Source organism: Neolamprologus brichardi, chromosome 3, assembly GCF_056152115.1.
Source record: "Neolamprologus brichardi isolate AB-2024 chromosome 3, ASM5615211v1, whole genome shotgun sequence".
Taxonomy (NCBI): Eukaryota; Metazoa; Chordata; class Actinopteri; order Cichliformes; family Cichlidae; genus Neolamprologus; species Neolamprologus brichardi.
The window spans coordinates 52,951,867-52,972,020 of NC_142106.1; the positions used below are offsets into that span (position 1 = coordinate 52,951,867).

General features: G+C 42.7%; 2 protein-coding genes across 2 annotated transcripts in view; both read right to left on the reverse strand.

Annotated features, from left to right (window-relative positions):
* LOC148105800 (NACHT, LRR and PYD domains-containing protein 12-like) overlaps positions 1–20,154 on the reverse strand; it is a 112,443-nt gene that overhangs the window by 57,569 nt on the left and 34,720 nt on the right. Inside the window, exons 3-4 of the mRNA XM_087838982.1 lie at positions 11,894–12,070; positions 9,560–9,736 (exon numbers count right to left, since the gene is read on the reverse strand). Of these exons, the coding sequence (XP_087695108.1) occupies positions 9,560–9,736; positions 11,894–12,070 (354 nt within the window). The remainder of the gene's footprint in view (positions 1–9,559; positions 9,737–11,893; positions 12,071–20,154) is intronic.
* LOC148105803 (protein NLRC3-like) lies at positions 16,310–18,492 on the reverse strand. Its single transcript, XM_087839052.1, has 2 exons — positions 18,237–18,492; positions 16,310–18,120 (listed from the first exon to the last, which is right to left on the reverse strand). The coding sequence occupies exons 1-2, from the start codon at positions 18,490–18,492 to the stop codon at positions 16,310–16,312; spliced, it is 2,067 nt and encodes a 688-aa protein (XP_087695178.1).

A 20,154-nucleotide genomic window follows, 5' to 3' on the forward strand; every position in this document is an offset into this window, starting at 1 on the left:
TTATGCCACTACATTCTTGTCTAGAAGATATTAAAGTGTATTTGGTGACACACAAAAAAGGGTAAAGTTTAAGTATAGTTTGGGTCCACACATGTCCAAACCCTGGTGTGTGGGCCTACTTAGTTTTGAGAAATTGTCATGGGACCGGGGTCTGGGTGACCCAGGGCCTGTAAGAAGTTATGGACATGTGTGTTTTTGGTGCTGCTGTCTCCTGTTTCCATGCTTGTGTATCTAGGTGTGTGTGTGTGTGTGTCAGCCCGGAGCCTGGCCACACCTGCGGAGGAGAATTACTCACACCTGCAGCTGATCAAGCCTCGTCAGAGGAGCTACTTAGGAGTGAGGTGGAGCTCTCTCCGATGCTGGATCATTGCGTAACTTCACGTTAGTCTCTTGGTGAGTTAGTTAAGGTTAGTCTGCCGCATTGTGGTGTTGCTGACGGCTGCCTCTTTGTTCTTCCCCAGGAGGAGTGTGGAGACAGAGGGCAGCGAGCACGGGGTGCTCAGACACTGAGGAGCGGAGACAAAGAGCACTAACACTGGCAAGAGGACATGTCAGAGTCGGGAACGCACTGGGGATTTATTGTTGTTTGGATTATTTTGCATCACTGTAAATAAACGCACTGACCTCATCAAAGAGTCCAGCATTTGGGTCCTCCTTCCCCTCATCATAGTCTGCCACGCAGGCCGTGACAGAAAAGCCCACTAAAAGAACGCCCACCAGACCAAATGGTTTTGACTTGATCAGCATTAACCCCGACCCCTGACAAATAAAATGTATTTATGAACAGCGATGCAGGGCCTGGAGTAGCAACGTGAATTAAATGAATACATCATTAAATAATTCATTAAATGTGTCAGTAAAATAATTAAAATAGAAAACAAACCAATAATTGATTAAATATGTAATTAACTAATTTGAATTGTAAATAAACAAATAATGAAACATTTTAAATGAAATGAATGGATAATTCATTATTAATATATTTCTTTAATTGATTATGTACATTTTTAATGAATTACTGAAATAATTAATTCATTAGTGATGTCTCTATTTAATACAACCATAAAATTATTGCTAGTTTAAATAAAATCAATTTAAGACATCAATATTAAAGGTTAAATTATGATAATGAATACATGCAACTGTAACTGATTACATAAAAATGAGGATTTCTTAAGCTAAAGCCAAAGTGCTGACTTATTTTGCATGTTACTCTCAAATGTTTTCCCTAATAACAATAACATAATTACACTTTAGCCACAAGAGGGCAGCAGCATTAATATAAGTCACATGTATATAAAGGTACAGTGATTATATTACAGTGATTTTGACAAAAACAAAACAGAAGTTGATGGCAGTGTGTTTTTCCATGACAGAATAATTACGCACACCCCACTTTGCAGTTATTTATTTGTAAAAAAATGTTTGGACTCATGTATGATTTTCATTCCACTTCTCACGTGTTCACCACTTTGTGTTGGTCTTTCACATGGAATTCCAATAAAATTGATTCATGTTTGTGGCTGTAATGTGACAAAATGTGGGAAAGTTCAAGGGGGCCGAATACTTTTGCAAGCCACTGTAAAGTTCACTATCAGTAACATCATAGCACCACCCAGCTGTATAGAAACTCCGTCATGCTAGCTAGTACGCAGTACGAGTTATTGTAACTGACTGTAAAAAGTCAGCACAAGGAAAATAAACTCCACCTAAACTTGGTTTATATCTGACCCAGATAGACTGCAGGTCATAACTTCTTACCTGAAGTTCAGTTCACCTGACACTCGGGCCGGCGGCCGCCTCGGGTCTCTGCTCCTCCTGCCTCCCCTTTCCCTCATCCACCTGCTGCCTCTGTGGAAGCTACACCATAGCCACCACCAAACAACTGACGTATTTTACACATCGACCAGCATCCGGCCAATCCACCACCTTCCATCGTTTATACCGTTACAAAAAAAACAAAACATCATCAGCCCATTAAAAAATCACCATCGATATGCCCGATGGCCAGTCCAGCTATGGTCGTGCCATCAGTTAACCCTTCACGTGCCAGCTGTGACACGCGTGCCCAGGGTTGGCGACCCCTGCTCTAAAGCATCTGATTTGGATTCCTGAGATCAAATATATTTTCCTTTGGCTTTGTTTTCTTCCCATTTGTGGCTTTAATGTAGTGTTACATCCTGTTTGTTTGCTTCCATCTGTATACATGTCCAGATTCACTGTTATGTTTCTATTCTTACATTGCTGTGTGATCACTGTTCCCTCTGCTAACTGATTTGACCTTTTGTATCTTACACTGATACTTGTCATATTTGTATCTGCGCCTAAAAGATAAAAAGTTTTCCATGCTAAAACACAGCTCCACCTCCTGCAGTTCTCCCTCTGAACCACTAGATGTCTCTGTTATCTAAATGAAGACGTGCAGCACAGCAACCACAGCAGCACTCAGATCACACGTGTCCTGTTATTATGTATAAAAGCATGAAACAGGTGAGACAGGTGGGATCAATATTAATGTTGTGGAAATATAAGAAAAAGCAACAGAAGAGTGAAAACATTTCGTGTTTCTAGAAAGATCTTTCAGCTCATAGCTGCTCACAGACTGTATTTACAAGTGACAAACTGCTACTCTACAGTACATCTACAGTATATATCAAATATATTCTGTATTCAAATCTATTGAGTGATGTTTGAAAGTCTTTCCAGGTGAGTTTGATCCAGGAGGGTCTGAAGCCAGAGTCAGACAGAGACTGTGCAGAGACTGTAGAAGGACAGAGCAGCAGCAGAGCAGTCCAGATACACTGATGATCCTCTGTCAGATCCAGAGGGACACACAGGGATGATGCTGGACTCTACATTGTGTCTGACAGTGGAGCTGTTCTCAGAGCAGTTCACTCTGCAGCACTGACAGTCATCTGCACTTCTTCTCATTCCTCTGTCAGTCACTGCTGGATGAAGCTCTCCTCTCCACCTCCCAGTAACATGGCCCAGTCAGAGCGTCTCTACACACAAGCTGCTGCTGCTTCAACCTCTTTGGATCATCAGGACACAGCTCCTCCTCTCTCAACACACACACCGTCCTGTTTACCATCATCACCTCCACCTGCAGAGAGAAGAAGGAAGAGCAGAGGAGATAAATGAGTGTTTCCAGAGACTCTTCATCAGCTGTCAGTCAGTGATGCAGCACATCCAGTATAAAGAGCAGCAGGGACTTCAGTGCTGGGACTGTACTAGGACTCATTGTTGCTTCACTTTTTCTAATCTTTGGATTTTTATTGAAGTTGATGAAGATGTTTTTCACTCCTAGTTTAAGTATGGACTTTCATTCATTAGAAGAACCTTGGTGTGTCCACTCTGAGCTCTGTAGGAACCCCAACAACAAGCCCAACAATCCAGATGGACGGTTCCAGCTGTTAACTGGAGGAATTCCATCCAAACATCTGCTCTCACTAAATTCTTCCTCACCTACAGACTGTGATCTTCACTGCTTTAAACTTGGAAATGAATACAGTCATTGGTCTGCGTGCTGCTTTGTTCAGAGAGCTGATTGGCTGTTGACAGTGTTTGATCAGAGCGTGTCAGCCGTTACTATGGTGACCATAAAGGTCAGAAACAGGAAGTGTTTGTGTCCAATCCTGAAGCCTGTCACCATTCTCCTCTCACAGCTTCACTGAGAAGCTGCAGCTTTACAGGAAACACTGGATCTTTGTTTCATACTGACTGTGTTTAGTACAATACTGTTGACAGCACCACCCACTCACTCCATCACTCTACTGACCCAAGAGTCTCCAGTCTGTAGTCTGGACTCTGCTGAAGATCAGACAGCTGCTTCACATCTGGATCCTTCAGGTTGTTTCCATACAAGTACAGCTCTCTCAGATGGGAGGGGTTGGACTTCAGTGCTGCTGCCAGATAATCACAGCTGATCTCTGACAAACCACAGCGCAACAATCTGTATAAAGAATGAAAGATGTAAGTTTATTAGACAAAGTGTGAGCTTGAAATCATTCAGTGTTTCATCATCTGTTCAGAGCTGAAGAAGGTTCAGAATGTAGAAGTTTAGAAAATGGAAACTCCAAACAGCTGAAGCCAACAGGAAGCAGCTTCAAACAGGAAACTGTGCAGAGTTTCAGACTCTATGTCCTGATGCAGCCAGTTGGATTTTGGAGATTTGAATCTCTGTTCTGTAACTAAGTCCTTGAATCATTTCTTCCAGTTGGTCCAACAAGACAGACTAAGTATTGGACATGTGTTGTGGCTCCATTAGGGGAGCTTCTAAATGTGATGTGATGGCCCCTCTGGGTCTGTCAGGTCACAGCACTGAAGAGAGCTCAAACTGGGCACACAGTTGTTCCAGTCTGGACCAAAGACTCTATACTGGGACTGAGGGACTGCTTTGACTGCACCCACTGGGACTTTTTAAAGGCTCATGTTCTCACTTAGATCATCGATTTCTACTGACATTTCTTTATGGGAAAAATGGGGATTACTTTGAAAACAGGAAGTATTTTCCCTAATAAGCAGCCCTGGATTAGTAAATCACTCCAACATGTTCTCAGGCAGAAGAAGCTGTCTTGTTATGAGGGAGAGAAGAAAAAGATTGAGGCACAGAAACTTGTTGAAAGAGAGATAAAGCAGCTAAAATCAGGTGTAAAAGTAAAGCAGAGGATGAGCTGAATAAAGGACACTCAAGGCTGGCTTGGAAAGGAATGAAGTCCATGGTGGGGATGCAGAACAAGGAGCAAAGATGAATGTGATGCTGAATCAGCAGAAGACTTGGACTCATTTGATTCCAGCTTTGATATAATTGATTTCAATGAAGAGCTTTGTGATTGTAGCAAAGGGCTGGTAGCTCTGAGAGTCCCACTGATGAGGTGTTTGTGTGGAAATCTCTTAGTGGGATCAAAGAGAGAAAAAGCCCTGGTCCTGATGCTGTGGGAGGGAAATGATTGAAGTGTGCTGTGAGGAACTGACTGGGAGGTTTTCACACATTTTCCAGTCCTCCTTGGAACAACAGGAAGTTCCCAGCATATGGAAACAAAGGTTAAGTGTCCTATGGCACTCAGTAGGTAAGGGTACCGGTATCCGGTGCCATTATGGCACCTGTTCTGACATAAATGGTAGTAATGTTGGGATTTAAATATATATTCTTAGTGCTTATTTGCTGATTATATTGTTTTATGTATTTTAATAAGAGAAGGACAGCTCTGAGTAGAGTGTGAGCCAAAAGTACTGACAGGAAACTGCATGCTTTTGCAGACAGAAAGTGAAACTAAGCAGAGTGTTTTGATCAAAACTTAGAGTGTGTGACGTGCTGCGGAAATAAATAACCATGCTGGCTGCTGCTGCTTTCAGACCTGAGCGTGTGTGTTCGTGTGTTCAGGTCTCCGTTCCCGGGAATGTAAAATAAAGATCATTTTTTGAGCTTTGACCACCCTGGGTCCAGTCTTTCTTTGCCGCCAAAAGAATTCAAAGAACGAAATTTAATAGTAACTAGAGATGGCACGATACCACTTTTTTATGTCCGATACCGATATCATAAATTTGGATATCTGCCGATACCGTTCATACTCAAGTTTAAATAAACAACAAGACTAAAGCTATTCTGTTATACCTGTATGTAAAAATTACACTGCCCCCAAAATATTTCATAGGTCAGCAATACTGATCAATTTAATAAAGTTAAACCTAGTCAATCCTCCCTATTCTGGTATTTTAAAGAGTACTTAGCAGAAATATTAAGCAACCTAACTAACAGGGTTGCAAACTCCCAGCAAGAAAAAAATAGGGAACCACCCTCCACCTCATGATGCTTAATCGACGTAATCAACTTTAATTTGATGCAGTGTGGAAAAAAATGCACGGAAATCAATTATTTTTCAAGAATAATTAAATAGATTCAACATCTTTCTTCAACAGAACGGCAGACTGCACAGATGGTATCTTCCCAAAGGAAAAAGTACTATAGCTTACTAGGGTATATTAGACTTAACAGTTACTATATACAGTAATGGACTTCTATACATTTTACATCAGATTAAAACTTTGGGTGTAAGATTCGGATAATTATTTATTAAAAGCTCGACATTTTAAATGAGAATAAGAAAGAAAAGTATGTCTTTGTGCCCCCTTTTCCCTGTTCATGCCCTATCGGCCCCCCTGGCTAAACTTTGCTAGATCCGCCCCTGCACAGTTACCAGCCGTCAGCTTCGTAGAAAAGGATCCTGGTGTAGAAAGTAATATTAAATAAATTCAAACAACAGCTTATCAAGTTTAAACGTGCTGCTGTTGTTCAGCCGCTGGTTTCCTCTTTCTGGTGCAAAGTGGGCCAAAAACAAACAAGAGAGACGATCAGCTGATCATTAATCAGTTTCACGATTGAAGTAGCAGCAGGAGAGGGAGAGAGAGGCAGTCGCTCCATGTATCGGTTGTTAAGCTTAACGCGGGAACGCTTTACAAACATTCAGAGATGAACTTACAAACTTGCTTTACTTCTCTCTGGGAAAACTTCCTCGGAGATGAAATGCTGGTTTGGTAGCGAGGCTACAAATACACACAGCCGCTCTATCACGTTATGCACACTGCTGCGACGTGCTACGGTTATGAAGTGAGTTATGCCATGTTGCAAGTTTTGTGAGGTGCTTTTTGGATATATAATGGATCGGATTAAATTTTTTATTTCTCTCCGATATCCGATCCAGTAATTTACGTCAGTATCGGACCGATACCGAAACGTAATATCGGATCGGTCGTACGTTCTTTTAGAGCAGAGCTACAGATTAAAAATGCCCAAGGGGAAGCGGTCAAAGTCTGGCTGTACTTCACAGCTAAAGATGCAAACTCAGCAGCCTGCAACAAGTGCTTTAAGGTGATACTGTGCAAAGGAGGTAACACCTCAAATCTGATGAAACACCTGGTGACGCATAGCGGTTTTTTAAAAGCCGAGAAATGCACCGTATTTGACAGCTTGCTGCAAGACCGAGCGCATCTACTGCGGGTGGGTTGCCTGTTATTGGACCTGGAGTTAGCAACATCCCCCAAGAACCCGAAAAGGAGAGTCCTGGCCCCTAGCCCTGCCAGTGTAACAGAAATGATGAGGATGATGATGATGGCAGCAGCAGCCGTTCTTCTCTGCGTGAGTAGCTTAATGTTGTTCGTGTATGCTTTACGTTGAGTAGGCTAACCACGTTATTACATTAATGCATGTAAGGTGAACTAGCAAACACCGTCGTAATTACATGCAGCTGTCTTCTTGTTTGATGGCAGATACTCCCTTCACCCTGGCCAAAAAGGCTAAAATGACCAAAGAAAAAGTGGAAAACAGCTAAATATGAGAGGTTTTTGTACAAAGTTTGTGTTTTTTCCATTGTTTAAGCACCGGCACCATTTCAAAAGTACGGGGTTGGCAGTTATAAGATAAAACCTAAACGATACCCATCCCTAGCACTCAGTGATGATGGTGCTGTGGCCCCACCACCTCCACCTCTTTGTAAAGGAACTAACTGTCATCTGAAGCTTCAAATGGAACTAAGACTTCCTCCACTAGGTGGCAGTGTCTGATGAGAAAGTGTTAGTGGAGCTGGCCTGGAATCAGAAACAGGAAGATGCAGGATTTGGGCTGAAATGGGGAAAAGTGGTTAGCACTAGTGCCTTAAAGCAAGAAGGTTGTAGGTTGAAGCTTGTTGGCCTTTCTGTGGAGGTTGGATGTTCTTCCACAGTCCAGTGAAATGCTGCTTAGGTTCATTGGTGCTTCTAAATTGGCTGTAGGTGTGGATGTGAGAGAGTGCTTCTCTGTCTCTCTCTGTTGACCCTGTGATGGACTGCTCACCTGTGCAGGTGGACCACGCCTCTTGCCCTATGACAGCTAGGGCACAGGCTGCAGCCCTGTGAGCCTAAGCAGAATAAACAGTTAGCAAAAATGATTCATAGATGGCCTGAAATCACCCAGTTAGCAGTTTGGTAGATAGCTATGACATGCTAATCCCATCCAGCAGCTGTATTCTACCTGTAAGCTGATCCCTGCTGAGCCAAAGCACTTTTTCATATACAAATTACAACCTTTAATAGAAACCTATTGGTCAGCATCTTATTAGCCGGCTGTTAGCTTCATTCCACAGAAAACTGAGAGAAACTAACAGAGTTGATCAAGAATAAAGAGAAATGTGCTGATTTAAAGCCTTTGAAGTGCTTCAGATGATCTCTGTCCACTTCTGTCCACTCATTCATTCATGCAGGGCCGTGCAGAGAGGTTTAAAGGGGCAGGTGCTCAAAGTTAAAAAGGGGCACATTGAACCAGGCTGAATAACAACAACACACATTCATCAAGAATCTAATATGGGAAGGGCAGGGCTGTGTTGATCTGAGACTGTAGACATTAAAAAGTCCATAGGAGAGATGGTAGCTGATTAAACAAGTGTCATGAGATAATAACAAAATGCAAAGATTGGTGACAGCACTTGGAACCATAAGGCAACAAAAAACTGTGAGAAATAATTTAGGCTCTGCCTGTGAATCACTCTTTGCTTCTCTTCTTCCTTCCATCCCATCTTTTCATATATCACTCTCCACTTGCTGTCTAACTGAGAACAAGGCACAACTTGCTATTGCAATAAACTATAATTTAATTATCCACACCTAACAACTCTTGCACTTAATCTATAATAAAATGATGACAGAAAAATGTTATAGCACTGCCTTTAGTAGCCTCACACAGCTCCTACTGTTTCCTCCTCATGTCCTTACCAGGCATGTCTGGACAATGTTATATCATGAGTAATATATTTTTTTAAATCCATCTAAATAAGACACACACATGCACGCACAGTGACATTTTAGACCTTCTTCAGAATACTGTATATACTATGGGCATCACAGTGCTGATCCAGAATCCTTACATTATTATTTATTACTAGAGCTACAATAATAAAGCAATGAGGAGGGGGAAGTAATAAATATGAAATAATGTCATTATGATGATTCCATTTGTTTCACTATCCACTCTGTGCAGGGGCAAAGCTTATTACATTTTTAAACAGTAGAGATACAATAATAATAATAATAATTCTGTCCACTCATTCATTCATGTAAGCTTTCTAATGCAGCTTTGATCTTCACAGTCTGCTTTATGAAAGTCATTCTAACCCTGAATGTCAGAGTGTTCCTCCTTCTCTTTCCCATCATTCATGCTGGCAGTGGAGGAGATTTGGATGTTGGACTGTGTTTTGGATGATGTGTGTATGTTTGTGTTGGACTGCTGTCTGTAAAGCAAACGCACATTTTGTTTGGATTTCAGTGTCAGACAGACTTTAAGGTGGAATGAAGAGTTTGAGAGTTTCACAGTGAATTATCCAGTGGAGGATTTTTCTTCTTCTTTGAAGGTTTGAAATGTGAACATTGTTCTGCTACAGTCGATGGACTAAACCACAGAAGAAGAAAACAGACTTTACCATGAAGATCATCAGTGTGGATCAGTATAATATCAGCCTGATGTCTGCAGTTTAGTGTCAGCACAACTTTCACATCATCTTCATCTCAGCACAACTAAAACATGCTGACTGACCCCAGAGTTTCAAGTCCACATCCTGGACTCTCCAGGAAACCACACAGATGCTTCACTCCTGAATCCTGCAGCTTGTAGTTGAAGCTCAGGTCCAGCTCTCTCAGATGGGAGGGGTTGGACTTCAGTGCTGCTGCCAGATAATCACAGCTGATCTCTGACAAATCACAGTCCCTCAATCTGTATAAAGAATGAAAGATGTAAGTTTATTAGACAAAGTGTGAGCTTGAAATCATTCAGTGTTTCATCATCTGTTCAGAGCTGAAGAAGGTTCAGAATGTAGAAGTTTAGAAAATGGAAACTCCAAACAGCTGAAGCCAACAGGAAGCAGCTTCAAACAAACACAACAAGAGAAAAAACTCTGAATGTTTCACATTAAAGTCGTACATTTCTCATTAAAACAGGAAAAAGACTTGAAAAAGTCGTGTTTTTCCTTCCAGGAACCACAAGGCTTCACTTTTAAAGGTGAAGTGTGAAAGAAATGGACATATTTGAAGTCCAACACCTTTTTCCAGTCACATTATTAAAGCAGACAAACTACAAGCTCTTTTTCATTCCAACAAGTCATCTTCTGACCTGGACTAACAACACTGGTCTCTATGTGCAGCTGGCTGTGAGACCAGTGCTCAGGGACTGTCTACAAAGTGCAACACTGAAAGATCATCACACACTAATTTGCTGCCAGCACTTTCACACAAACATCTACTGTCATTATTGTCACCAAACTCTGTGGATCCTTTATTGCAAATTCAAATGGGATCAAATGTTCAGACAAAAGACGGTTATGAGGAAATATGATGAAATGTTGTGTATAAGCAGCAAGTTATTGAATCATTTTCCTCAGAAACCAAACAAAATGATTGACAAACATGTTTTTCCAAACTCAGTGTTGGACTTGGATCAGCAGGATAAGCTGATGTTTAAAGGCATTTGAGTCTCGCTGTATGAGAGTCCAGTTATTACTCAATATTTATGGATGATGTTCTTTCAGTGTTGCACTTTGTAGACGCTCCCTGAGCCTCACAGCCAGCTGCACATGGACCAGCTGACATTACCCAGCATTAGAGGCGGATGTAAAAAAAATGGATTTTCCTATTTAAATGGTTTTAATTTGAATAAAGCGATGTTGATTCATTCAATCCTGAATCGATTTTTAATATAAATGTATTTTTCCAGAATCTCAGGTTAAAGCTCCCAAAAGTATTTCAACAACAAGCAAACAGATAAAACAGTAAATGAGAGCAGCTAAACACACAAAGATGGAAACACAGAGCGTGGATCGTTCACTCGACGGCACGTACACGGACACGCCGTCGGGGCTGAAAGTGGACAGCTCACAGATCCTGAAGCTGCAGGTTTCATCTGTCTCCAACCAAAACTGAGTGAACCAGCAGCAAAAGAAGATCCAAACTACGCTTTAAGTTTGATGAACATCGTCATGAATTCTCTCTGACTTTGACGTTTACTTCCTGCACAGCTCTCTCTCTCTCAGTGTACTTCAAGAACAGTTTACCTTCAAAAATCTGTTTTCTGCATTATTCACTGCTTATTACGCACCAGTCTGCTGTTGTGTTCACTGCTGTCGGCCTCCGAAAACAAAGCCTCATTTCTGCTGTTCAATACTGAAGAAATTGAAACCTTTTAAAATGATGACAGATTACAAACTCTCAGCTGTGTCTGTAATCAAACCTCTGTAACTTTGCTTCACTTCAGCAGCATCAGGTCATGTTCACATGTTGATTCATGGTTTGCTTCAGTTTTTGATCGACTGCAGAATATTTTGAAGGTTATCTGCTATAAAAAGCCAGAACAGGAAAATCTGCTTCATGTGTTTCTGTTTGATCCTCAGTGACTTTGACACAAAGGCCTCTGCTGTGATGATCAAACCTCTGATCAAGTCTCACAGTGTCAGCTTTGTTTTTATACATATGGATATGTGCTGATAAATAATCAGAATTATAATATTTCCCACTGTCTGCTGTGTGCCGTGACCTTTGACCTGCTAAAGACAGTCAGCTGTGGATTATTCATTGTTGTGTCTGATACTTAGAACTGTGAGGAAGAACACTACACAGTTAATCAGGGTCCCCTCTCTCTGAATCAGGAAAGGTGGGCAGGCCGCGTGTGGGCCGCGGGCCATACGTTGAGTATCACTGTTTGAAATGTGAACATTGTTCTGCTGCAGTCAATGGACTAAACCAGAGAAGAAGAAAACAGACTTTACCATGAAGATCCTCAGTGTGAATCAGTATAATATCAGCCTGATGTCTGCAGTTTAGTGTCAGCACAACTTTCACATCATATTCATCTCAGCACAACTAAAACATGCTGACTGACCTCAGAGTTTCAAGTCCACATCCTGGACTCTCCAGGAAACCACACAGATGCTTCACTCCTGAATCCTGCAGGTTGTTGTTGATGCTCAGGTCCAGCTGTCTCAGATGGGAGGGGTTGGACTTCAGCGCTGCTGCCAGATAATCACAGCTGATCTCTGACAAATCACAGCCCTTCAATCTGTATAAATAATGAAAGATGTAAGTTTATTAGACAAAGTGTGAGCTTGAAATCATTCAGTGTTTCATCATCTGTTCAGAGCTGAAGAAGGTTCAGAATGTAGAAGTTTAGAAAATGGAAACTCCAAACAGCTGAAGCCAACAGGAAGCAGCTTCAAACAAACACAACAAGAGAAAAAACTCTGAATGTTTCACATTAAAGTCGTACATTTGTCATAAAAACAGGACAAAGACTTGAAAAAGTCGTGTTTTTCCTTCCAGGAACCACAAGGCTTCACTTTTAAAGGTGAAGTGTGAAAGAAATGGACATATTTGAAGTCCAACACCTTTTTCCAGTCACATTATTAAAGCAGACAAACTACAAGCTCATTTTCATTCCAACAAGTCATCTTCTGACCTGGACTAACAACACTGGTCTCTATGTGCAGCTGGCTGTGAGACCAGTGCTCAGGGAGCGTCTACAAAGTGCAACACTGAAAGAACATCACACAATAATTTGCTTCCATAATCCAACCTGAAGAGGAAACAGAGACGGCTCCCCTTCAAAGTAAAAGCTGCTCCTTTTGGACATAGTATCAAAGAAAGTCTACAGTATAACATAGAAAAGACAGAAAAAAGTTTCGGTTGTTTTTAAATTGTGCAGAAATGAAACTACACTAAGCTCAATTATGTGACAGACATTTCATCCCATGTCAGTTTGGCCTCATCCTGGGCCGGATTATCCAGCACACACTCTGACCACAGGCCCAGGGGCCACGCACAGCTGGGCTCCATCCAAGAGACAGGAAACAAACCAACACAATAATAAAAAGCACCATGTGATCTTCTTACATCTTCAAGCCAAACATAGTAAAAACATGAGCATATTTCTTTCCTGATAAAATGATGTGACAGGTAGAACAGAGTAAAGTGGTGGTGTTACAGCCTTTCTCCCCTCTGCTGCCGAGGCTGTTAGTCTCTCCCAAACTCAGCTACAGGACTTCCAAATGAATGAAAGCAGCAGAAGTGGCTTTACAAATGAAAGAGGAAGAGGAGAAGAAGAGGAGAGGGAGGCCACCCTGACCATCACTCCAGCTGAAAACATCACACTTCCATTAAAGTTGGTGAGAAAATGTTGAGCAGGATGAGCTGCTGGCTAATCTGGAGGCTGTAGCAGCAGCTCACAGTCACAGTGGATTTCCACTCATGAAAAAGCTCTGGCTGCTTCATTTCTCATCTCATATCAGAGCTTCACTGAAGCTGTACTGTGATGCTTCCATATTCCAGTGAGGCCTCCATAATGATTTGGTAATGGTAAATGGCCTGTATTTATATAGTGCTTTACTAGTCCCTAAGGACCCCAAAGCGCTTTACATATCCAGTCATCCACACATTCACACACTGGTGATGGCAAGCTACATTGTAGCCACAGCCACCCTGGGGCGCACTGACAGAGGCTTCCGGACACTTGTGCCACCGGGCCCTCTGACCACCACCAGTAGGCAACGGGTGAAGTGTCTTGCCCAAGGAAACAATGACCGAGACTGTACAAGCCGGGGCTCGAACCGGCAACCTTCCGATTACAAGGCGAACTCCCAACTCTTGAGCCATGATCGCCCCAAATTTCAGCTGTTCTGTACACACACTGTGTGCCCTGTATGACTGTCCTGTCAAACATCTCCCCGTCACCACTCCACTTCTGTCAGCCTTTAAATTAACCCTGCTCAAGTCTGTCACTTCTGTTTGGAGCCAAAAGGAAAAACTTGTTCAGTCGTTTGGAAAGACACAACATTTCTAAAGCACTCAAACTTCTTCACATTTGTCTTCAGACACATCCTGAACATTTAGGAACTAAAGAAAGTTTCAAACATCAATCAAAGACATGAAATATAGAAAAAAATCAACAACAGCCGCAGACAGTGAACTCACCTCAGAGTCTCCAGTCGACAGTTTGGACTCTCCAGTCCAGCACACAGAAGCTTCACACCTGAACCCTGCTTGTTGCTCCAGATCATGTCCAGCTCTGTCAGATGGGAGGGGTTGGACTTCAGAGCTGAGGCCACAACTTCCCAGTGAGTCTTTGAGAGTCGACACTCAGTCAGTCTGTGATGATAGAAAATATAAAATGTGTGTTAGGTTTTCTATTGTTGATTGTCATTTATGCTTAGAAATATCTACTTATATATGCTTAGAGGTGTATAATTAATTGTGTAGTGATAGGATGTGTGATCTTTAATAGTCTGCAAAGGCTTGGTGTGGATTCCAGAGTGTTCTGGAATCCACACCTACATCCTGGGAGCATGGGAAGAGGTCGTACCTTGTTTTATTGTTTTATGGTAGGATAAACGTGGCTATATCTGTTTTAGTCTAAGTGCCTTTTGTTTAGATGGACTGCTGGACTTCCAGACCAGCAGGTTTAGGGAAGTCTTTATGGGGTCACGCTCTGACCCCACACACACACACACACACACACACACACCACACACACACACACACACACACACACACACAGTATTCTTTGTTCACATGTATACCTATGTAAGATGTTATATGTTAATGACCCTATGCATATTCATGTAACCACAATAAAAGGAGTGCTATGGGGAACCTGGCTGAGAGTCTGATGGAGGTCAAGTGGTGGAACGACACTTGGCTCCAGGCAGGTCTCCCTCATGCATGAGTAACATGAAGAACTTTGCCTACTTGGTGTTCAATGCTTTTGCTGTGTTTTTAAATTGTCTCGTTCCAGCGGTGCTAGACAGACCCCACAATGTGTTATTATAAAAGCAGAAAATCTGCATTATAAACACAGACTGAATGTATATGAAGACAAAACAGAGTGAGGTCATAATCTGATGAATCTGCTCTTCACATCTGTGCTTCAGCTCCTCTTACTGTGTTTGACATGACACAACGATTGAGTCTATCTCAGACCTCCAGACTTTTAATGAGAATCTTTGTTTGGCTTTAATCTGCAGATGAAGGAGGAAGATGGTGTCACATTTAGGCTTCCATAATGCCCACAGTCTGTCACCGAGATCTGATCCAGAGTCAGAGTGAAGACACACATTTGGACTGTTTCCTGTTTTGAATCTGACTCCAGAACATTTTGAATGAGTTCAGCTCAGTGAAGAGTTCCAGCTGGAAAGATGATCTCTGTTTGCTACCTGCTGTCAGGTACGACTGTTCACGTCCACACGCAGGAAAAACCTGCTGACTGTTACCAAACGGAGCAGAAATCTCATCACTGGACAATAATGATGAATGAACTCAGAGCTGCTGATATCACATCTGATTTCAGGGGAACTAAACACAGAAATGATTGGCTCATTTTAGCTTTCTGAGCCATTATCTGCTGGTGTGTCGCTAGTTGGCAGAAAATGATTTGTATTCCTGTTCAGGGCTTCAGTGTTTATGAGTCCAGATCCAGGAGACAGCAAGTCAAAATGATGTTACCTGTCTGTGTCCAGCAGCAGCCTGTATTCACTTTGAATATTGTTATAACCTGACATGGATCAGTTTGTCTTTGATTGGTTTGTAAATGTCACTGTTTCCATTGGACCTGAGTGACGGTACAAAGACAGAGAGGGAGAGAAAGGAGAGAGAGGATGGAGACAGCAAAGAGAGAGCAAACACAAACAGGTGAGAGTGGACAGGTGACCAAGGTCAACAACCAATCAGAGAGCTTCTGTTTGACCCACAGTCACTGATGATGACTGCACATAACCAAGCAGTGTGTTACTCTGATATCAAATATGGATCCTGGTCTTCTAATAATGATCATCAGATGATATTATTGTGTTATTTTGTAGCTGAATACAATGTTTGTGTGATTATCAGTGAAAGAAGCAGTGAGGAGGATGGAGAGAGAGAGAGGACAGAGGGTGAAGTTAGAAACACTAAAATGATTTTTCATGGATTTCATGGATGATTTGAGTGATTTCCAGCAGGACACTTAAACATGTCAGTGGACGTCCTAAAGAACATATTCACTGATATGAAACGTGTCATTGAACAGGATTAATATCAGTGGAAACATGGTGGAAACAGCTGTGACTGCATGGATGTGACACACTTCAAATCTGTTCTCCACTCTTGGATTTGGGATCCATGGAGCTGCTGCTGAGTCTGTACAATAAAGGAATGGTGTGGAAGGTTGCAGCGTACGGACACAAACATTTTGTGGTTACAATCTGATTTTATTGTCAAAATTAAACTATTAACCTACACTGATCAATGATGTTAATAATCACATCTGGACTCACCGAGCCTTTCTGCAGTTCCTCACAGCTGGAATCAGTCTCTGTCGTCCCTGATCTGATGTTTTGTACTTCAGCAGGTCCAACTCATCCAGAACCTCCTCTGACATCTGCAGCATGAAGGCCAGAGCTGAGCACTGGATCTCAGAGAGTTCCTTCTCTGATCTGTTCTCTGACTTCAGGAACTCTTGGATCTCCTGAAATAATGAGAGGTCGTTCATCTCCATCAGACAGTGGAAGATGTTGATGCTTCTGTCAGGAGAGATTTCATCACTGTTCATCTCCTTCAGGTTGTTGATGACTCTCTGGATGGTTTCTGGACTGATCTCTGTCTGACCCAGCAGACCTACTAAGAGTCTCTGGTTGGACTCCAGACAGAGGCCATGAAGGAAGCGAACAAACAGGTCCAGGTGGCCATTTTTACTATGGAGGGATTTCTCCATGACTCTCATCAGCAAATCATCAGAAAATGAAATGTAATAGTAAGGATCATCTGGATTATTTTCCAGGAAGTTCTTCAGCACCTTTGTCTTCCTGTTGGTGTGACAGTGGAAAATGTAGACTGCAGCCAGAAACTCCTGAATGCTCAGATGTACAAAGCAGTAGACTGGTTTCTGGAAGATCACACACTCTCTTTTGAAGATCTCTGTACAAACTCCTGAGTACACCGAGGCCTCTGTCACATCCAGACCACACTGCTCCAGGTCTTCTTGGTAGAACATGATGTTTCCTTTCTCCAGATGTTCAAACGCCAGCCTCCCCAGCTTCAGAAGAACTTCCCTGTCAGCCTCCGTCAGCTCCTGTGGACTCGTCTCATGTCCCTCATGGTACTTGTTCTTCTTCCTCGTTGTCTGAACCAGCAGGAAGTGTGAGTACATGTCAGTCAGGGTCTTGGGCAGCTCTCCTCTCTGCTCTGTAGTCAACATGTGCTCCAGAACTGTAGCAGTGATCCAGCAGAAGACTGGGATACTACACATGATGTGGAGGCTCCTGGATGTCTTCATGTGGGAGATGATTCTGCTGGACAGCTCTTCATCACTGAATCTCCTCCTGAAGTACTCTTCCTTCTGGGCGTCAGTGAAGCCTCGTACTTCTGTTAGCCTGTCAACACATGTAGGAGGGATCTGATTGGCTGCTGCAGGTCGGGAAGTTATCCAGACGAGAGCCGAGGGAAGCAGATTCCCCTGGATGAGGCTTGTCAGCAGTTCGCTGACTGATGACTTCTGTGTGACATCAGACAGCAGTTTCCTGTTGGTGAAATCCAATGAAAGTCTGCTTTCATCCAGGCCGTCAAAGATGAACAAAAGCTGAGAGACAGCCAGCTTCTCTGCTGTGACCTTCTGTAATGTTGGATGGAAAACATGGAGCAGCTCCAGAAGACTGTACTGCTCATCTCTGATCAGGTTCAGCTCCCTGAATGAAAGCAGAACCACCACACTGACATGTTGGTTCTCCAAGCCCTCTGCCCAGTCCAGAGTGAACTTCTGCACTGAGAAGGTTTTTCCAACACCAGCCACGCCGTTGGTCAGAACCACTCTGATGGGTCTCTGTTGGTCAGGTAAGGCTTTAAAGATGTCCTGGCACCTGATTGGAGCGTCATGGAGGGCGTCCATCTTGGAAGCTGTCTTCAGCTGCCTCACCTCATGTTGGGTATGAACCTCTTCACTCTGTCCCTCTGTGATGTAGAGCTCAGTGTAGATGGTGTTGAGGAGGGTTCTACTTCCTGTTTCATCACTTCCTTCAGTCACACGTTCACATCTCCTCCTCAGACTGATCTTATGTTCATCTAAAACCTCCTGCAGACCAACATCTGCTAAAGGAAAGAAAAACAATGAGACTAAAGAGAAAGAAAACTCTTCAATGTCTGAACAACACAAGAAGTCCAGTTTTCAGAAATGAGTCCATCAGCAGACAGATGTTCAGTCTTACTTTGTACACAGCTGCTCTGATTGGCTGTCTGCAGTCCAGCTCTGCTTCTGGATCTTTCTCCACACTGGGGACAGGAGGAGTCTCCTGATGAAGCAGACTGGTCCCAGTATGAGGAGATGCACTGTCTGCAGAACCAGTGTCCACAGCTGGTACAGACTGGATCCTTCAGGACGTCCTGACACAAAGCACAGCAGGACAGCTGCTCCTCCTCACAAACACCACTCCTCTTCCTCTCTCTGTGAACACATTTCTTCATCACTAACAGACACAAACATGTTTTATTCAATGATCAATTCTCTGATAAAGTGATTGAAGCAGCTGTGATCACACAGACTGCAGATAATGCAGCTGTTTCCTGTCAGTAACAGTCCTCTTAGATTAGAGTTCAGCTTTTTACAGGAAAACAAATGTCCCTGAATGCAACAGTGAGACACAGTCTGCCTGTGTGGCTGTGATAGCTGCCGTTAGGAGCGCTCATGTGTTTGCAGTTAGACGAGGAGATGTTACCATCATGGACATGTTAACAAATCCTGCAGCATCACGTGGCACAAACACTTTGTGTTCCTGTCATCTGCAAGCAACAGGAAGTTCATTAATAAAGGCGGGATGGAGACGTGACTGTGATGGTTCTCCTTCATCCAGCTGTTACACACATCTGGGCTCACACGACGAGCCTTTGTCTAATACAACAGCTGCTTTCTGAACACTTTTCTGAAGAGGAGCTGCACAAACCTTTGTTTGCTTTCTAGAGCAGCGTATCAAAGTCAAACTACCCACTGCTAGCAGCTGTTTCTATCATAGTTTAGGATCCAGATGTGTGAGGTCTAAATTTACACCTCTGATTAAAATACATAGTTAAAAACAGCCAATTGAGTCCAAATGTGTCTTAAAATAAATAGACTGACAGTTACAGCTGAGCCTGTGTGTCCTTGGAGACACTGCTCTCCTACAGAGATGCATTTTAGAAACCAGGAAACATCAAAATCATTTAAATCAGAGAGTTCTTGTTACTAACAGCTCACCTCTCTGCAGCAGAGTCTTTAAACTCAATGAGGAAACTTCTAGACCAGTCACTCTTACAGGACACAGAGCTGGGTGGAGGTCCATGCTGGTTCCTGTGAATAATGATGGAGCAGTGATGTGAGTGCTGAGCTGTGACATGGAGAAGAGTCATGGACAGTTAGAGATGGTCATCTCACCTCTGAGCTTTGGTCTGGCTCTCATGTTCCCCACACAGAGTGCTTTTAGAGGGAGGGACTCCCTCCTCTCTGTCCTCACACTGATCCATGCTGCTCAATTCACATCAGCTCACACACACTTTCTACCTTTACCTGCAGAGGAAACACAAATCAGCCCAGCAGACACACTGACTGACCCACTCAGCACCCACTGATTAATTCAGACACGTTTTAATCAATCACAGCATTACCTAACCCTTACCTGGATGATTGAGCATCAAGACACTTTTTAATATTTTACTAATTTCTGAAGCTTTTTACCAATTTTGTTCAAATTGGTCTGCTGTCATTTTATTGTTGACAAAAAGAGATTTTGAGTTTGACTGTTGACGTTTCCATGTGGGACTGTTGCTGCAACACCAGGATGTTACTACAGAATACACTTTATATCGTGTGCACTTGGATGTTAGTCCAGTGGTCCTAAACTGACACACCTGCACCTGGATTCATTCTGACCAGATTTTAGCCCAACAGTGTTTCATACTTAATACATCAGACACAAACTCTGCAGCTGTCATTGTGTGCAGTGTGTGTGCAGCGGGACACTGTGTCCTATGAGTGCTCTGGAGTTCCCTGTATTAAGCACGTAATCCTGTGACACAAAAATCATAAAACTCGGACAACCACAGACTGTTTTCCTTCCTAGTGATGAAGGAAAACACTGGGCTGGCATGAAAAGG

Excerpts from the sequence above, each read along its gene's own strand:
- LOC148105803 (XM_087839052.1), bottom strand. The coding sequence starts at position 18,492 with ATGAAGAAATGTGTTCACAGAGAGAGGAAGAGGAGTGGTGTTTGTGAG. Across the intron at positions 18,121-18,236 it reads TCAGAGCAGCTGTGTACAAA|CAGATGTTGGTCTGCAGGAG; the intron begins GTAAGACTGAAC and ends TCTTTCCTTTAG.